Genomic DNA, 18,191 nt, shown 5'->3' with positions numbered 1-18,191 from the left:
AGCAAATGCACTAGCCATCCTGGGCAGGTATGATAGGCAGATGTGGTGCGACCTATCACCATACATTGATAGCATACCTGAAGCGGACAGACAAGAGGCTAGAAAAATCCTCCAGGAGGGTGAAAGGACTTCGGCTGAAGTCATAGATTGTGCAATGGACATTGCGACCACGGCCTTCAGATCTCTGGGAGGAGCGGCGGTTTTGCGCAGACAAGGATGGTTGAGAGCAACATCTTTTAGGCCTGAAGTCCAGAATAAGATCTTGGATCTTCCGTTCAATGGGGAAGATCTGTTCGGAAAACATGTGGATGAGGCCTTACAGAGTATAAAAAAGGATACGGAAACAGCGAAATCTCTGGGAACATTGCAGTATAGGAAAGTTCCTTTTCGTGGCTCACGTGGTAGGGGCCAGCCCTCTTATAGAGGGGGTTATCAACAAGGCCGTTATTCTTCCTACTCCACATCATCTCAACCATATCGTCAACAACAATATTCACAAAGAGGAGGTTTCACAAAATCTACTCCTAGAGGTCGAGGAGGTCGTCAAGGGAAAGACACCACCCGAAGACAATGACATTCTGGTGACACTTACTCCTCATATGTCACATATTCCCCTGGGTGGAAGAATTTCCCATCATCATCAAAATTGGCAGCAGATAACGACGGACCAATGGGTCCTCCAGATAATTCAATTCGGTCATACTCTAGAATTTCTGGAAAGCCCCCCTTGTTCACCTCCAAGATTTCAAGAGGTCAAGTATTTGCATCAGATGCGTCAAGAAATTCGGACAATGCTCCGAAAGGGAGCAATAGAACCGGTACCGAATTCCCAGAAAGGAAGGGGATTTTATTCCCGGTTTTTTCTGATCAAGAAAAACATTCTTCAATGGCGCCCCATTTTGGATCTCAGATCCCTAAATACTTACCTCAAGGATCAGACCTTCAGAATGATTTCCCTCCAGGATATTCTGCTGCTGTTAAACCCAGAGGATTATATGACCAAACTGGATTTACGGGATGCATATTTCCATATTCCAATCCATCCTTCACACAGGCAGTACCTTCGGTTCGTGGTGGCCGAAGATCATTACCAATTCAGGGTGCTTCCTTTTGGTCTGAAATCGGCCCCGAGGATTTTTACAAAATGTCTGGCTCCAGTGGCAGCGGTACTAAGGAGACAGAAACACCAAGTGTTTCCTTACCTCGACGACTGGCTAGTCAAGGCTCCATCGAAAGCGTCAGCCCAGTTGTCAACAGAGGCTTGCATAGAACTATTTGCCAGTTTAGGCCTCACTCTAAACGAGGAGAAGTCGACTCTACAACCTTCAAGAAATATAACTTTCTTGGGAGCGATTCTGGATACGGAGGTAAACAGAGCGTTCCCCTCCGAGGAGAGACAGCGCGGAATAATATCTCTATCCCAGGCGTTTATAAAAAGAAAGTCTCTTTCAGTACGCAGGTACAAGTCTTTGCTGGGAACGATGTCATCTTGCATTCCCCTCGTACCTTGCTGCAGACTACGGATGCGTCCGTTACAAGAGCAATTGGATCTTCAGTGGCATCAAGCGACAGGATCCTTCGAGGATATAATCAAAGTGACGCCGATCATGGTCCACGCGGCGACATGGTGGACCCGAAAACGAAACATCTCACAGGGTCTTTCTTTCCTGACTCAGCCAGCTCCATTGGTCATTACAACAGATGCATCCTTGGAAGGATGGGGAGCATTCCTTCAGGATCTGCAGGTCAGCGGTCGTTGGAAAGCGGACGAACAACAATTGCATATCAACCTTTTGGAGCTCAGAGCCGTCCGCTTAGCATTGTTAGCGTTCCTGCCAAGGATTCAAGGTGCAGCCGTGTTGGTAAGAACAGACAACACAACAGCAATGCACTATTTGAACAAACAGGGAGGCACAAGATCTCTCTCCCTGTCTCGGGAAGCCCAGTGGATATGGGAATGGGCTCTACGACACGAAGTATCCATTACAGCGGAACATCTTCCAGGGGACCAGAACACCAAAGCGGATACTCTAAGCAGACTAAAGTCTGTCTGTCACGATTGGGAAATCGACAACGGGATTTTGGACAACATCTTCCAGAAATGGGGAACTCCAATAGTAGATCTTTTTGCGACAAGGGAGAACAGAAAATGCCGGTTCTTCGCAAGCTGGCTTCCCCAACGGGGATCTTGGGGGAATGCGTTTTTGATGGCATGGTCAGGCATCTTTGCCTACGCCTTTCCTCCAATTCCCCTCCTGCCGCGGGTTCTTATGAAGATAAAGAAAGAACCATGCAGGTTAATCCTGATAGCTCCGTGGTGGCCCAGACAGCATTGGTTTGCAGAGCTTCTTCTACTGTCAGAGGAGCGCCCGATTTGCCTGCAGCCGATACCGTCTCTGCTGACAATGTTCCAGGGGGAAGTGCTGCATCCGGATCCGAAATCTCTGCAGTTAGCAGCCTGGCTCCTGAATACCGTGAATTTCAACATCTGAATATCCCTACGGAGTGCAGAGAGATTCTATCTAGAGCTAGAGCGGATAGTACAAACAAGACATATCGGATGAAATGGAAAAGGTTCTGTTTATGGTGCAAAAGGTCTAACATTCATCCGCTGCTTTCAGAAGCTCACGAGATTATTCCATACCTCTTGCTTTTGGCTAAGTCTGGTTTGGCGCATGCGTCTATAAAAGTACATCTAGCTGCAATTTCACGCTTTAGAAGAACGGCCTCTGGTCCATCTCTGTGGTCTGCTAGAGTCATCAAGCAGTTTATGAAAGGTCTGTTCCGAGTTTTTCCTCCAATAAAACCACCGCCACCTCTCTGGCAATTGAATGTCGTTCTTTCCCAGTTGATGAAACAGCCCTTTGAACCAATTCACAGGGCGGAACTGAAATTTCTTTCCTGGAAAGTTGCGCTTCTCATTGCACTCACTTCAGCCAGGAGAGTGGGAGAAATTCAGGCTCTCACGATCCAAGAGCCGTTCTTGCAGTTCAAGGAGGACAGGATAATACTCAGGACTAATCCAAGATTCATCCCTAAGGTTCCAACTGACTTTCATTTGAACGAACCTTTAATTCTCAAAAGATTTTTTCCACAACCATCAACAGCGGCGGAAAGAGCTCTCCACTCGCTGGATGTCCAGCGTTGTTTGAAATTCTATTTGCTGAAAACTAAGCCTTTCCGCAAGTCTTCACAGCTTTTTGTGGCCTACAGCGCACCCAGAAAGGGTTTCCCTTTGTCAAAGAGAGGAATTGCCAGATGGATATCAAGTGCCATAGGGTATTGTCATCAGGCAGCTGGCCGACCTTTGAATGCACGAGTCCGGGCTCATTCTACAAGAGCAGTCTCCACCTCTACTGCTCTATTTGCAGGAGTACCGATCCAGGATATCTGCAGGGCGGCGACCTGGACGAGTACACATACCTTCACCAGGCATTACTGCTTGGATGCAGCCACAGAGAGAGATGTGGCAGTGGGAGAAGCGGTGCTGAGGAACCTTATCCAGTAACGGTGAGCCTTCTTTACCATCCCTCCTTCCTTTGTTATGTACGTTGGCACATTTTATGGTTGTTTATTGTATTACCATTTGCAAAGAAATTTTGAGAGGTGGAATTTGGTTTACAGATACCATTTTTATCACACTGTATATGTTTCCTGGATTCACTTTCTAGGTAACAAAAAATGTGCATTTATTTACTGCTCGCTATTCTGATTCAGGCATGTGAATCTATGAAAGGCTCCAATACTGGAGTAAGAAAACAAGTTACTTACCTGTAACTGTAGTTCTCCAGTATTGGACCTTTCATAGATTCACATGCAACCCACCCTCCTCCCCTGAGAGGCTCACCTCGGATTTAGCACAAAGAGTGTTATTGCACAAGTGCACGAAAATCTGAGGGCAGAAGGTTCTCTCAGGAGTGTTCTAGAGGGTGAGAGGCTCTGATTGGCTCAGGGACTGGTTTAGTCCTTTTTTACATAACGAAGGTTATGGGTTGCAAAGGAAAATGGGCCTAGGCCTTTTTTCTGTTTGCTATGATACTAAGCAAAGCTTTTTTATGTACCGGAGACTCCCGTCTCGACGACGGGGAATGATTCAGGCATGTGAATCTATGAAAGGTCCAATACTGGAGAACTACAGTTACAGGTAAGTAACTTGTTTTCTTCTCCACAGCTCCTGAGACTGTTTATTTGTTGGGCTTCTTCCGCATCTCTTAACTCTGACCTTAACTGAATCGGTAATGCCTCTTTGATTTTCAAAAGTCTAGCGCCCTCTGCTATGAACTCCCCTCTAGGGACTTCTTTCATTACGTGACAGAGCATTCTGGCACTCCTTTCACCATAATCATTACATATTCTGTATTCATTTAATATGTTTACTGATATAATTGATGACAACAGGGTCCAGCAGTAGAACCTCACTGAGGCAGCAGGTGCCCCTTTCCTTACCTGAGAATGCAGATAATTTCAGCATGCTGGACAGCGGCCCATAATCTGAAATGGATATGTGCCCCTTAGAGACTTTCAGAACCCCAGGGAGTAATCTCTTATCAAGGAGAATGTGTTTGAGTCTTGCATACATTTTATCGGCGGCCGAAAAATGTACTAATCCCTGCATAAAGGGTGTCTAAATCTCCACCTAGCTATCAGGCCCAAGTCTTCAAGGTGCACTTTCCCCAACTCAAAAGCACAGCAGTCCCTTCAAGAGTGTGCTGTGTTTTATCTAATTCGCCATTCATGACCAGGCTCAGGTCTCCTCCCACCACAATGCAACACTCAGTGCTCCCTACAAGGAGGCCTAATGCTTGGAACAGACAGTGTACCGGTCCCTGATTTGAGCAATAAACTGAACCGAATAATCGGGGTTTCCACCAGAAAGTACATTGACCTGCCAACCACCTACCCTCCTTCCCTTTCCGGTGTTCTTTGAGTTGGAATCCATTTCCTTTTCATATAGGCATGCCCAGTCCCGCTGCCTTGCCTCCAGATGATGAGTCTGGTTAAAAAGTAGTAGATACGTTTCTTGTAAAAGGCCCATAACTGTGTTTAATAGTGAGAATTCATGGAGGGAGGAATTTCCTTTTTTCTGGGTTTTTTAAGCCTTTGACATTGTATGTGGTAACTGTCAGATGTGTTATTTGGGTAAGAGAGTAAGAAGTGGCTTCTCAGGGTACATGCTGGGTATCTGGAGATGGGTTTGTGGATGGGAGTGTGAAACAATCCCCCATTTCTCAAGAGTTAACAAACACCTCTCTCTTTGGGGAACGTTCTGCATTTTTTTGCAGAACCTTGCACCTTTTAAGGCTCGCAGGGGGAGGAAGGTCTGTCTCTTGATTGTTATCCGCATCTTCTTGAGAAGGCTTAAGCCAAGAATTGAGCAGCTCTCTTTTAGGAACTTAGATGAACTGATCTGTCCCTCCCATTCAAAAAATGGTGCTAAACAAGTGGCCCCACTGGATGCAACTGGCTAGAATAATCTCATTTTAACTAGGTTATCAGAGAGATAGAGATCTTGAAAGATATGCACTTTGTCATTGTAGGATATTTGTCCTTCGGGCCTGACTGGCTTCATAACTTTGTCTTCAGAGAGGTGTAGCAAGCTAGGATGTACAACAGATGTTCTGTGGACCCTATTGATATGAGAGGGTCCATCATCAGTGCGTTCAAGCATAACTTACCATAGAGCTTTAACGTAGGCCTTGACATCTCTAGCTTTCGACCCTTAGGTACACCTTGGATGTGGAGATTACATCAACGTGATCGGTTTTCCAGGATTTCTTGCTTTTCGTGAAGGATGATCATTGAGTCATTCATAAAACAAACATGCTCTGTACTTCTCCAAGTCTATTGCTCCATTTTTCTGTGTACTTTTGAGTGTGTTTACTTGACCGCCAAGGTCTACCGTCTCCCTCTGTACCTCTTTTAGGCCCTGCCTCATGTCTGCATGTACCCCAGTTATTTCAGTTTTAATTTCTGAAAATAATTTGCATCATCAATGATTTCATTACTGTTCTGTCCAGAGCAGAGGGCCTGCTGGATTCCATTCCATGCTGTCTGGTTTGACAGTGGGGAGGGATTGCTATTTTGCCAGGATCCTACTAGAGTGAGTCTTTTTTTTTTTATTATCCGGTATTGGGGTATCTTTCATAGATTCACATGCTTGAATCATTCCCCACCGTCGAGATGGGATTCCCACGGTGATATGTTCAAATAGTAATTAACAAATACCGTAGGCTGTAATGGCCTTAGGCCATGTTATTAATAGCCTATCTGTGTCTTTTTTTTTTTTTAAAGGACCAAATTTTAAGTACAGCCAATCAGTTGTCGGCACCCTCTAGAACACTTCTAGCAGAGGCAGTTCCCCCCCATATTTTCACAGCACGTCGTGTGTGAGGGGAGTCTCCCTGAGTTCTACTCAGTTTTTTTCAATCTCAACTGGATTTTATCTTAGAATCACCAGCTTTACCAGCATGTCTTATAAGAAAGGCCGTTTCCGCCCATGTAAGACCTGTGCCAGGAAAAAAATTCATGTGGATGAGCCACACAAGGATCGCATATACTGCCTTCATCAGCAGCATTAGGTAAAAAGTGCAAGAATTGTCGAGCTTTGTCCTCAAAAACTCTGCAGGATAGAAAAGGGAGTTTACTTTTATGGCTCCAGACGAATAAACAGCAGAGCACGCTGTCAGAAAAGGAGAGCGATGGATCCTCAAGGCCTCACAAGATTGTCTGATCCCAAAAGGGTACCTCTGGTGAGGGTAGGGAACAACTCAAACCCTCCCATGACAGGAAAGACTCATAAAAGGAGAAAACATCTAATGACTCCTCAGAACCTGCATTATCCTTACCTACTGCACCTTCGAGTAAGGAAATAAACCATCCTGGAGCCTCATCCTCAGATTCTATGAGGCACCACAGATCTGAAAAGAAACTGCCGTCAATGACTGCATCACACTCGTTGACGACTAAGAGTACCACCGCCTTATAGTCCATGCTGACGACGGCAGAAACAATGTCAACGGTAGCCATCACCAGTCCCATTCTGTCGACAAGGATCTCTCAATCAAAAAGCCCATCAACGGTGAGCATACTGCTGACCACAGCATAGTTGACGATGATAGTGTGGACGACCTCCATTATGACACCATTGACAAAGGCGGTGTTGACAGTCGATCCGTTGACAATACCGTTGATGACGATACCGTCTTCGTCAATACCGTCTATAAATGAATTTCCAACACCGATGACTACAACACCGTCGACGACTATAAACATCACTAAAGTTACCAAAACCTTTCTATGGCCAGAGGTAACTTCACTCAGCAAGGTGTCACCATTACCTCCTTCTCATTTGCGGGATTTAGAAGGCTCTGATGACGATGGCATATACGTCGTTGCTCATAGCCTGCCCAAGCTTCATGTTAAATGTCAGGAAGAGTCAATGACTACGAGGATGAGGAGCAATATTATCAGCAAACCTTTATAACTTCACCTCACCATTACCAACCTTATGGCTTCCTACCTGAGCCTCGTCTTAGAGACATGCCACATCTACAACCTTCTCTTATCCAATCAATCAATCAATCAATCAGGACATTTGTAGAGCACGCTACTCACCCGCGAGGGTCTCAAGGCGCTGGGAGGGGGGTGCCGCTGCTGCTCGAAAAGCCAGGTCTTGAGGTGCTTCCTGAAGGAGAGATGGTCCTGGGTCAGTCGAAGGGGGGTGGGGAGGGAGTTCCACGTCTTGGCTGCCAGGTAGGAGAAAGATCTTCCTCCGGTGGTGGTTCTGCGAATCCGTGGGACGGTGGCGAGGGCGAGGCTGGCGGAGCGGAGCTGGCGGGTAGGTGTGTAGAACGTGAGGCGGGTATTGAGGTATTCCGGATCTTCAGGCGCTGATGGCTGATTACAGAAAGAGGTTTCCACCTCAGGGTAACCAACCGGAACCACCACCAGGAAAGAGAAGGTGAAATCCCAGATCTACTACCACTGCCGGATCCTTAGGATGACTGCATTATCCCCACACCGTCTCCTCCTCTACACCACCCAGCAGACTCATCCCCCGAAGACATTGGAGGGATCCATAAGTTAATGGAGAGAGCAACCACCAGGTTCCATCTGCCAATGTCAGTGAAGCAAACAGATTGCTTCCTGTATCATGTCAAATAAGAAACAAGAAAATCTGTATGCTCTATTCCCATAATAGATTACATCTGGCAGGACGGGTGAAAATTATGAAAATGCTTGTTACGGTATCTCCTGTGCTCCCCTGGATCGACAAAAAAAATACAGGGCTCGGGAGGATTCCCCATCTTGCCTCACAGGTCACTCAAGATCAGATTCAGTCATCTCGTAGTCAGCACAGAGAAGATCTAAGAATCCGGTCACTCCCATCACAACTTCGCCTGATAAGGAAGGGCGTAGATTGGACATTATGGAAAAATATTTGTCAAGTATGGCGGAAATCATAGTTAGGGCAGCTAATGCCTTGGCAATAATTGGCTGCTATGACCGTCAGATGTGGTCTGACATGGGCTCTGTTAGACCTCATTCCAGACAGAAGGCAAGAAGTCAGGAACATTTTATTGGAGGGAGAGCGCGCACCAATATAGACCATCAACTGCACGAGGGACATAGCCAACACAGGCTTTCGGCATCTAGCTCGTGCTGCGGTTTTAAGACACCAAGGGTGGTTAAAAGCCACCACCTTCAGGCTGTTGGTCCAAGCAGAGGTACTGTATGTGGCTTTGATGGGGACACTTTGTTTGGCAAACACATAGATGAGGCGCTCTTAACAATAAAGACCGACACAGCAAAATCATTAGGCACCCTGCAGAACAGCAAAGTGCCATTTAGAGAAGCCAGAGGATACAGCTTCACCGCATGCAGAGGTGTCTTCCTAAGGGCCCAACAGTATCAGGCCTACCAGCCGCAATACAGGAAGAACTACCAACCTCTTGCATACTGTCAATCATCGTCAGCTGGTTTTTCTCGCCAGGGGGGCCACAAGAGAACACCCACCCATGGCTGAGACACCAGCAGAAAACAATGAACAAGATCGGGTACCTGGTTCCCATCCCTCTCATCCTGTGGGTGCGTAAATATCCAATTATTGACAAGAGTGGAAGGACATAACTATGGCCCAATGGGTATTGGATCTAGTCACCTTTGGCCATACCCTAGAATTTAGAGAGACCACCCACTACTCCACCCAGGGGAGCCACTCCCCCTTGTCTTTCATTTATTACACAAAGAATGCAAGGTCATGCTTTCCAAAGGAGCCATCAAAGAGGCCCCTTCACTGCAAAGGGGACAAGGTTTCTACTCTTCTTTTTTCTTAATAAAAAAGAAATCAGGGGAGTGGAGACCAATAAAGGACCTCAGGGAACTAAACAAATTCCTAAGGAAATGAATGTTCAATATGGAAACACTGGTCGATATCCTGCGTCACCTCAACAGAGGAAACTTCAGGACCTCCCTTGATCTGGAAGACGCATACTTCCACATCCCCATCCTTCGAAAACATTGAAAAGTTCTCAGGTTTACGGTAGCTGGTACCCACTATCAATTCAAGGTCCTCCCTTTCGGCCTCAAATCTGAACCAAGGATAATTATCAAGTGCCTCGCCCTATGGTATTACTGCTTGATTATTTTACTGCGGGACTCCCGTCTCTACGACTGGGAATGTTCAAGCATGTGAACCTATGAAAGATACCAATACTGGATAACCATAGTTACAGGTAGGTAAATGTTCTTGTCTTTTCACACTTAATTCTGGCTGCTACCATGGTAAGTTTAAGAAATGAGCCACTCGTGGTTCATCGTAGGGGGGGGGGGGGTCAATAGCAAATGTAAAATAGAAGCACCCAGGGAGAGGCTGCCTGTGGTGTCTCCAGAGAGCGAGTGGCAACATCTAGCTTACTCGCTCATAGCGGGTGAGAGACTTCTCTCTATTTTTTAGGTGAGCGTTAGAAACTATGGCCAGTGTAACAGATGGTGGTGTTCTGCGAAATGCCTTCCTAATGATTGTCGCTTTAGCCCCAAACCTAAGCAGGCCTTGGTCCCATCTGTAGCAGGAAGGCTCTCAGGAGATAGTTCGTGGGTCCACTCTGTTGGTCGTCTGAAGGCCGGTTGAGACCTCCAGTGTGTGTTGGATTGTTTAAGCTGGAGGGATCTACCATCTCTCAACATGCAGGTTTTTCTAAAAGATGACCAGGTACATCACTGTTTAAGTAATGTCACCAGAGCTCAGTAGAGAGTGATCTATTGAGTACCTCTCCCTCAGGACCGGGTCGCTTGTATGAGATCTATCTCTTGTTGATCAGCGGGAGGTCACACAGGTTTTGAACAGGTTCCCTTGGTCCCTGATCTCGCAGGAGCCCCAAGCATTGCAGCAGCGAGGTCCCCAACACCTGAAAAATTGCTTTTTCTCAAGTTTCACTTTCTGATCAAGCAATTCATATCTTCTGTAGGGGCACATCTTTAGGTATATTTGCACCAAACTCATAAAACATATGGATTGGTTGACCTCACTGCTGTACTCTGTCTAGGTGGTGGATTAAAATGTAAGAAAACCCTAATTATATTATGTCATTGTTAACTAAATGATAACTGTCAACTAATTATAACCACATACTAATTATCTACACTCCCACCCCATTATTGTGGGCTTCTGTTACTCACATAAGCATTTCAGACTTTTAACATGTTAGTTCAGTTCTTCCAACTTCAGAATAATTAGCTGGAAATATTGTTGAATAGTTTTTATCTGCGCTGTCACAATTGTGAAAACTCTGCTCAGTAAACTAAACTATTTGACCCTATGCATACAGGAAATATCAAGCTACTGAGAAAGAAATCTATTGTCTTTAAAAGCAAGTTCCAGATTATTCATGTTTGAGCATTCTATAGCTGATGAGCTTAATACAACCATCAAGCAAGACAAAGTAGGGATACAAAATTCTGTAAAGATCCATCAACATTAGGAAATCAACATGTACCCCTATCCTTCTTCCCAGACTTTGTAAATTGAGTGGATTTTGGATTACCCGGATGTGAAGTGGTTTTAGACAAAGCTCAGAACTGTACCAGAACTTCAAGGCTCCTTTTGTGGTAAGGAGGCCTCAAATGTATCCATTTGCTTTTTGGATATATTCTTCGTTGAGTCGTTGCATTCGGATTTTGCTTTGGTATTTTCTTCCATTATTAACGTTAACATGCACCTAAACAACCATTTTGTAAAATCAGCCACATACTGCTCCCTGTCTTTTGCAAACATTCTTATCTAGATAGTAGCTCTAGGCCTGGAATCTAGTTTGTTGAACTCGTACTAAAGACTGGATTTGGTTGGACTACCGGGACATAGTCTCCTCCATCCCTTTCTGAACACCAATGCTTCCTTTTCCTATGACTCCAGTAACTGGAATGTAAAAATAAGTGAATGTTAGCCATTTTGTTTAATATAGCAGTGTTAGTCCTTCTGACTTTTGAAAACCTTTGTGTGTACTCTTCATAAAGAGAGAAAAAAATTGAAGGAAAATTCTTAGATGCACAAAACAGGATGCAAAACATTGCCAGTTGGTTCCTCTTGCAGTTTTCCTGCTCTGTGTGTACAGGCTTCTTGAATCCAGGACTCTACAGTATATTTATTTTTGATTGAAATTCCATATGCAAGCAATTGTTTCCATAGCTCAGTGTTTTGCATCTCTTTAATTTGTACCAAGAAATTCGCTTTGTTTTCCTTTATCTGTAATCTATCAAAGAAGATCAAGATTTCTAACAGAAATATGGTCAGAGTGGGGCTCGAAGAAAATGTCATCAGTATTGTTATGCAGTTTTTCTGTCTTTGAGAATGTATTTCTCTGAAAATATTTTTCCATGGTTGTAACTGTTATATGGGAGAAGTTAAGGCATCCTTTGCTAGACTTGAGGCTGAGCACCCTTCGGAGTCCCTTGATGTTGAGAGGGACTAGAATGTTGAGAGTTTTGCCATGAAGAGGTACCTTTCCACTGTAAAATCTTTGGCATCATGAAGATACCTTAGTGTACTTAGACATATGATGGTCACCTTTTTGTGCTTGAGCTGTGTGACAGAACCAAGAGACTAAGATTGGCTGAGATCCATGTTCTGAAATAGCTTCTAAGGTAAACATGATTTGACATAGAATGTTTACAGTAGGCTACCATACCATTGAACTTAGCTGACCTGAGGCACAGTTGTGCCTTCCTGGGGTTGTGATCTCTGATGTCTCTACTGTTATAGTTCCATGCATCTAGAAGTCATACTGCTAGAGGATTATGATATCAGACGTAGATAATTAAAAAGTGCTAAAGATAAGAGCGCTATGCTAGAGTGGATCACATGAGAATCAAGGACTTAATGGAAACTTACAATATTTGTATGCCTCAAAGTAGTGTACAAATGAATCGCAAAGGCACTGATGTCATAAAAACAACCCTGAAGGTTGTGTCTCTTCATCGATTAACTTGTGAAGATCATAAGATAGAAGTAACCTTGATCTACTCTCTACCTCCCAACTTCCTCTAGGAGATCATACCCGCAATACTCCCACTTTGGACCAAGATTGTTAATGCCTCCCTCGAGGTACTAGCCTGACTGCCTAAAGTCCGGTGCGGTATTCCCCATCTTAAAAAAAAGAAAAGCAGATCAAACTGACTTAAACAACGTTTCACCTAGCTCCAATATTCCTACCTTGGCAAAGCTCCTTGAAAAATGTTTTCACATCCAACTCTCTAACCACATCGATCAATTACGATTATTACACCAATTTCAATCGGGGCACAGCACTGAATCACTATGACACACATAGTGGACGATGCCCTAAAAATGCTGGATCAGAACGAATCCTGTGTTTTTATCCTCCTTTAACTATAGTCTGCATTTGATTTGGTTAAGCATGACCATCTACTAGACCTTTTGGAAGCCCTTATGGGGTTATCAGGATCGGTCCTTTACTGATTCACCTCCTTCCTTGATAACAGGACACGGAGTCAAGGTTAATCACTCCCTATCGCAGACCATGACAGTCACATTAGGGGGTCTACAGGGCTCCTCACTTTTGCCCAGTCTCTTCAACCTGGTAATGGAACCTATTTAGGAAATTTTGAGTTTATGCACTATCACATGTATGCTGACGATGCCCAACTATACTTAAGTCTCTGCCCCAGAAGACCTCAGTTCCCTCAAATTAACTCTTCAGAAAACTCAAAATTGGCTAGCATCCAATCACCTAAAACGAAATACAAAAAAATTGAATTTCCACTCTTCGCCCCACCTAACTAGTCACCTGTCATTGAAGATTGGTTGAAACATCTAACAGCCCTCAACTGAATTCCACAAATCATTGACTCTGCGAGATCATTTGGATTAACTATTGACAAGAACCTCAACATGCAGAAACACATCCGTGCAGCCACCAAAGGAGCAAATCACCAAATTAATATTCTAAGACAATTAAAACACTTTTTCGACCCGCCCACCTCCCCACGACTGCAATCATGCATGGCAAGCCCTAATGAGTCCTAGGTTGGACTATGAAAAGTGGAACCCTCTCTGGATTGCCCAGATCCAAACAAGCTCCTCTGAGAGCCTCGCTGAACTCTGCTGCTAGGCACATCACCGGATAAAAAAATAATCACATCGCCCTGATCTGAAATCCCTCAACTGGCTCTCTTTCAAAGCAAATATCCAGGTAAAAATTGCCTATATGACGCACAAAGCCCTGCACTTCAAAACCCCAAAATAGTTTGCTCAGAAACTAGAACTCTCTTGTGGTTCCAGATTATCCAGTAACCTCAGAGATCCCACATGAAGAAAACTTACAACCGATCTTTCTCTGGGATAGCAGCTAGTCCATACATCATGAGGGAGATGTCATCATAAAAAGACATTGGAGAAAGGACAGTAGTGCCTAACCTCCCTCCCCTTGCTAAGAAGAAATATTATATAATAGATCATCTCTGGGCTTTGTCAGCAGACCCCATACTTTAGCCTATAGATGGTAGATCTACATCATAGGTGCTGTCTCCCTCTTCTCCCTGGAAAGGTCCCTCTCCAAGTGTGTCACCTATTCGTGTACCCCACTAAAAACCCTACTACGCTGTCCAAACAACAACTGCAGTGGTAAGTTTTGTCTAAGGGCTAAGGTCTGGCCATAACAAAATAACAAGAGGCATTGCTGTTCGACCTTTCACATAATGTTCAGTCAAAATCCCAGGAACGAGCAGAGAACGAAGTCAGCGATGAGTTCTCATGTGAAAGCAGTCATTGAAAGTATTGCAAAAATAAAGACGCGTAGTAACGTGCGCAAAACAGCAGACAAGCTGCAACTTGCTCATGCTAAGTTAGTGAAAAACAACAATGTCCCTATGGGCTACGTGACGCCACTTTCCACATGTTGTTTTTAAGGCATGCTAGATGAGTATTTTTAAAGTCTTTTATCGCCAACTTCTCCTATAGCTGGAGTCCGTATACGGCTTCAAAAGTGATTGCTTGCTTCTGAGCATAACTGCTAAAGCTTCAGTCACAACGCGGTTTCTATACCTTTGGAGGTCCATAGTTTCTCACTTAGCCCTACATAAAGACCATTTATGGCTTGTTTCCAGGGGACATTCAATGTTTTCATATTTCAAGATTAAATATTCACCAAATCGAATGAAAAAGTGTTCAAAATACAAAGATGAGCATTGCTGCACAAACCATTTTACTTTCCTTCATTTGAAAGAGGAAAAAATTGGAAACCTTTTCATAGATTTACAACTCCACGTAGAGATAAATATGCATTGTCCCTTTACGACTGCCAGGGAGCTCCAAGCCCTAAATTGCAGCACAATTGGTTGCTCCATCCAGTTTGATATTCTGCAGAAGGATATCAAATCGAAAAACTAACTTCTACTTCCATTCCATTTGGGTCTATTGGGGGAGGATGGAGGGATGGTAATGAATTTAACGTAGGTACCCATAACGGAAACCAGTTTTGTAGGCTAGTAGCCTTTCCTTAACACATCAAGTTATGTTTACTTTTTCCGGATGCTTCAGCGAAAAACAGAATTACATTTTTGCATATCTACTTACTTAGGTGTTTCTGTTTTTCCTTATTGCTAAGATGGTGTCTTACTCTTTATGTTTCGAAAGTATTTCATATCAATATGTTGTATCAGAATCTTATTCATGATGGAGAAAAACTAGTGATACTAAGAGAAATGATTTTAGAAAATCTACAGGTTTAGTTACAATTTTTTGTCTTATTCTCCATAAATTTCTCGACCACCAGTATCTTGGTACTATCTTTAACTATAGTCAATAGGGATATTTTCAGTTTTGGAGTCCGCCTACTGTTGCCAGGTAGTAGTTCATGACTTTACTACCGAGCTTAAGACACTTTGGTCCCAACAGTTGTTCAGGATTGAGTGGTTATATTGTGACTGATAGAAAGAAACCTGTTAAGCTGACTTGGTGTTTAGTAACCAAGGATCTAAGAAAAATCAGTCTTAGTCGCAACCTAAAACTGTTTTACTGTTTATTGTATATGAATTGTACTCCCTATCTTTGATCGTCGGATGGTTCCTGAAATAGGAATTATGCTATTTTTTTTTATTTTTTTTTAAACCGTTTATTGCAATCTCAAGTATATACAAGTATGGGCCTACAACCTTCCGGCCGGCCGCTAGAGTGACAGGAGCACCTGACAAACTTACAAAAGGGCACTTGGCGTTACAGAGAAGCAAATCAGGAGACATCAACGACGTGGGCCACATGACTCTAAGCCCACAATACGGTTTCATTTTATACACACGCAACAACATAAAAAAAAAACCACACCCGCAAGGCAACCCGCAATCGAAGGTAATCACACGTGCTCCTCGAATGAGGGACCCCGACCATCCACAGGAATCTGAAGAGGGGGAAGGGAAACAAGTCCAGGACTGGGGGAACTCTGTGCCCGGGGCTGGGGGAGGGGGTCAACTAGGGGGACGGAGCCGGTGAGGCAGCAGGCAGCAATGGTGGCTCGCAAATACCCCCGCGGTAGGCGTTCCAGGGGCCCCATAGTTTCACCCACGCCCCAGGCTTGCCCCTCGCCACGGAATTATGCTATTGAGGGTAATAAATTCTCTGCAATTCTATATTTTGGTGGAGTCTAATATTGGTATCACTAAATGCAGACACTATCTGTCCCAAAAACCTTTTTCTTGTAATGCCAAGAATTGTTAGACTTATTTTACTGTGGGCTTCTTTCCCAAAAAGCTCACTATTTTCAGTAGTGTGATTGACTGCTCCTTTACAGATTCTGCACAACTAGTCATTGGCAACGTGTAACTTGGTCTTCTACTCCATTGGATTCAAGACATTGACATGGATCCATGAAGAACATAGTGTTCTGGCTTGATTTCAGAACTGCATCTCACAGCTCATGTTTCATCGAGATTAAATATAATCCCACCACAACAAGATTAAAGATGTTTTTGATTATATGATTCTAAAGCTTGGTATTTCACAGACCACTGTGCGAATTTGAGTTGTCTTAGAACAAGAAGACAGTCTACAAAATCATGATGAAGGTGGTAGCCACATTAGGTATGATCATGCTGATTTGCCACCAATAAGCAGGATGCATCAGTGATTGTTGAACATCTTTGCGATTTATGACTTTGGCTCACATCCTGTGAAAAATGATGCTCTCAGTGGGTATGGGCCTTCTGAGGAATCATTGAAGATTTATAGATTTTTTTCTCAGTGAGATTTTTCAACTGATTTGCTTTGGCAAGTTCTTTAATTAAATCAGGTGGCATCGCTTGACAAAAAACTGCAGAGGTCTGTTGGATTTGCATTGTCGTGGTCTTTCTTGTGAAGTTGAAACAGAGCAGATCAAACCAAAATAATTTTATTCAAGAATAAGGAATAGTTCTTTAATACAATACTAAACAATACTGTATTGCTGTTATGAACCAGTTTGAAAGCACCAAAGTGATCATTTGTTTTTGTTTAATCTGTGTCTGATGTGATGTGTACGTTTTAATAGCAATGCTGATGAAATTATTTTCTATAATGTTTGTGATTGTACCTCTTTGTAATTTTTTAGGACAAGGGACGATACTGTACGCCAAATTGTAGCTGGCCTCACTGGTGATACAGAGGGCTCTACAGATTTAGCCAATGAACTCTCAAAAGCTGATCCAGTTACTCTTGAGAATGGGCAGGACAGTGACAATGAGATTTCAGAGCCAGAGGACTGGGTACCAGATCCTGTGGATGCAGACCCTGGTTAGTAAAAAATGTTTTACTGTATTCTATGAAATCCTGTTGTGAAAAACTTGCACTTTGTACAACCTCTGTAGTAAAGCTAACTGTTTTCCGTTTCATCCAAGTGACGAGAGAGACAACCAGTTGACAGATTGTTGCAACCAGTCTATAGAAAGCAAACCTTTTGGGGTCAGCTTTGATTGCCTTGGTAGTGTTGTCCTGTTATGGGATCTAACTTAAGGGTCAATGTTTTTTGGGGAGGGGGGGGACTGTGTTTTTCAGCTTTCAACCATGTTTTCTCATCCGTGTTCGCTAAATACAAGTTTTATCTTGATGAAAAGAAACTTATTTTGTTAGAGATGCTACACATTGGTATGAAGGTGGACTTGCTGAGGTTCACAACTGTCCAAACATGGTGGAACATTTTTGGGAGTTCCCAGGCAGACAGTTCACTAGGCTCAAATTGTACAATCGTAACCTTTTGCCATTGGTGACTTTGGAGCTAACATTGCCACTGAGCCCAAAACTGACCATCAAGTACAACTCCTTTGCACTTTACCTTTAGGATAGTGAAGTTGAGCAATCCAAAGCTTACTTGGGGAGATGGTGAGGGGTTAGAGACTCAGAGCTCAATAAATAAGTCAATGTCCAGTCAAAGGCTTAATGGACTTCTAACACAGCATAGTACTGTACATAATCATCAGAGCTCATTTTGATTGGTACTTTAATAACCCCGTTAACAATTAGTGTTGTTTAAAAGACAGCCTAGGCTGCTTTCCTAGGATAGGTGTCTACAGGTAGTTCAGTGCAGGTCAGACATTAGCCATATTGTGGGATCTTGTTGGTTATGTTTGTGGAACCCTCCTACGGGCCTGGCTGACCCACTAGATTATTTTAAATATACTGTAAACCCATCAGCTAGATCTGCCCCACAGAC

At 43.7% G+C, this 18,191-nt stretch overlaps 1 protein-coding gene across 2 annotated transcripts in view; it reads left to right on the top strand.

Moving 5' to 3' along the window:
* Nucleotides 1–18,191, top strand: part of ANAPC2 (anaphase promoting complex subunit 2) — a 284,740-nt gene that overhangs the window by 181,278 nt on the left and 85,271 nt on the right. For both annotated transcript variants that reach the window (XR_014962878.1, XM_085610066.1), the window contains exon 7: nt 17,094–17,275. Coding sequence is in view for 1 of the 2 variants with exons in the window: in XM_085610066.1 (XP_085466192.1) it covers nt 17,094–17,275 (182 nt within the window). In the remaining variant the exon portion in view is untranslated. The remainder of the gene's footprint in view (nt 1–17,093; nt 17,276–18,191) is intronic.

This window comes from Triturus cristatus, chromosome 1_2, assembly GCF_964204655.1.
Source record: "Triturus cristatus chromosome 1_2, aTriCri1.1, whole genome shotgun sequence".
Classification (NCBI taxonomy): Eukaryota; Metazoa; Chordata; class Amphibia; order Caudata; family Salamandridae; genus Triturus; species Triturus cristatus.
This window is presented reverse-complemented; position numbering and strand designations above follow the sequence as displayed.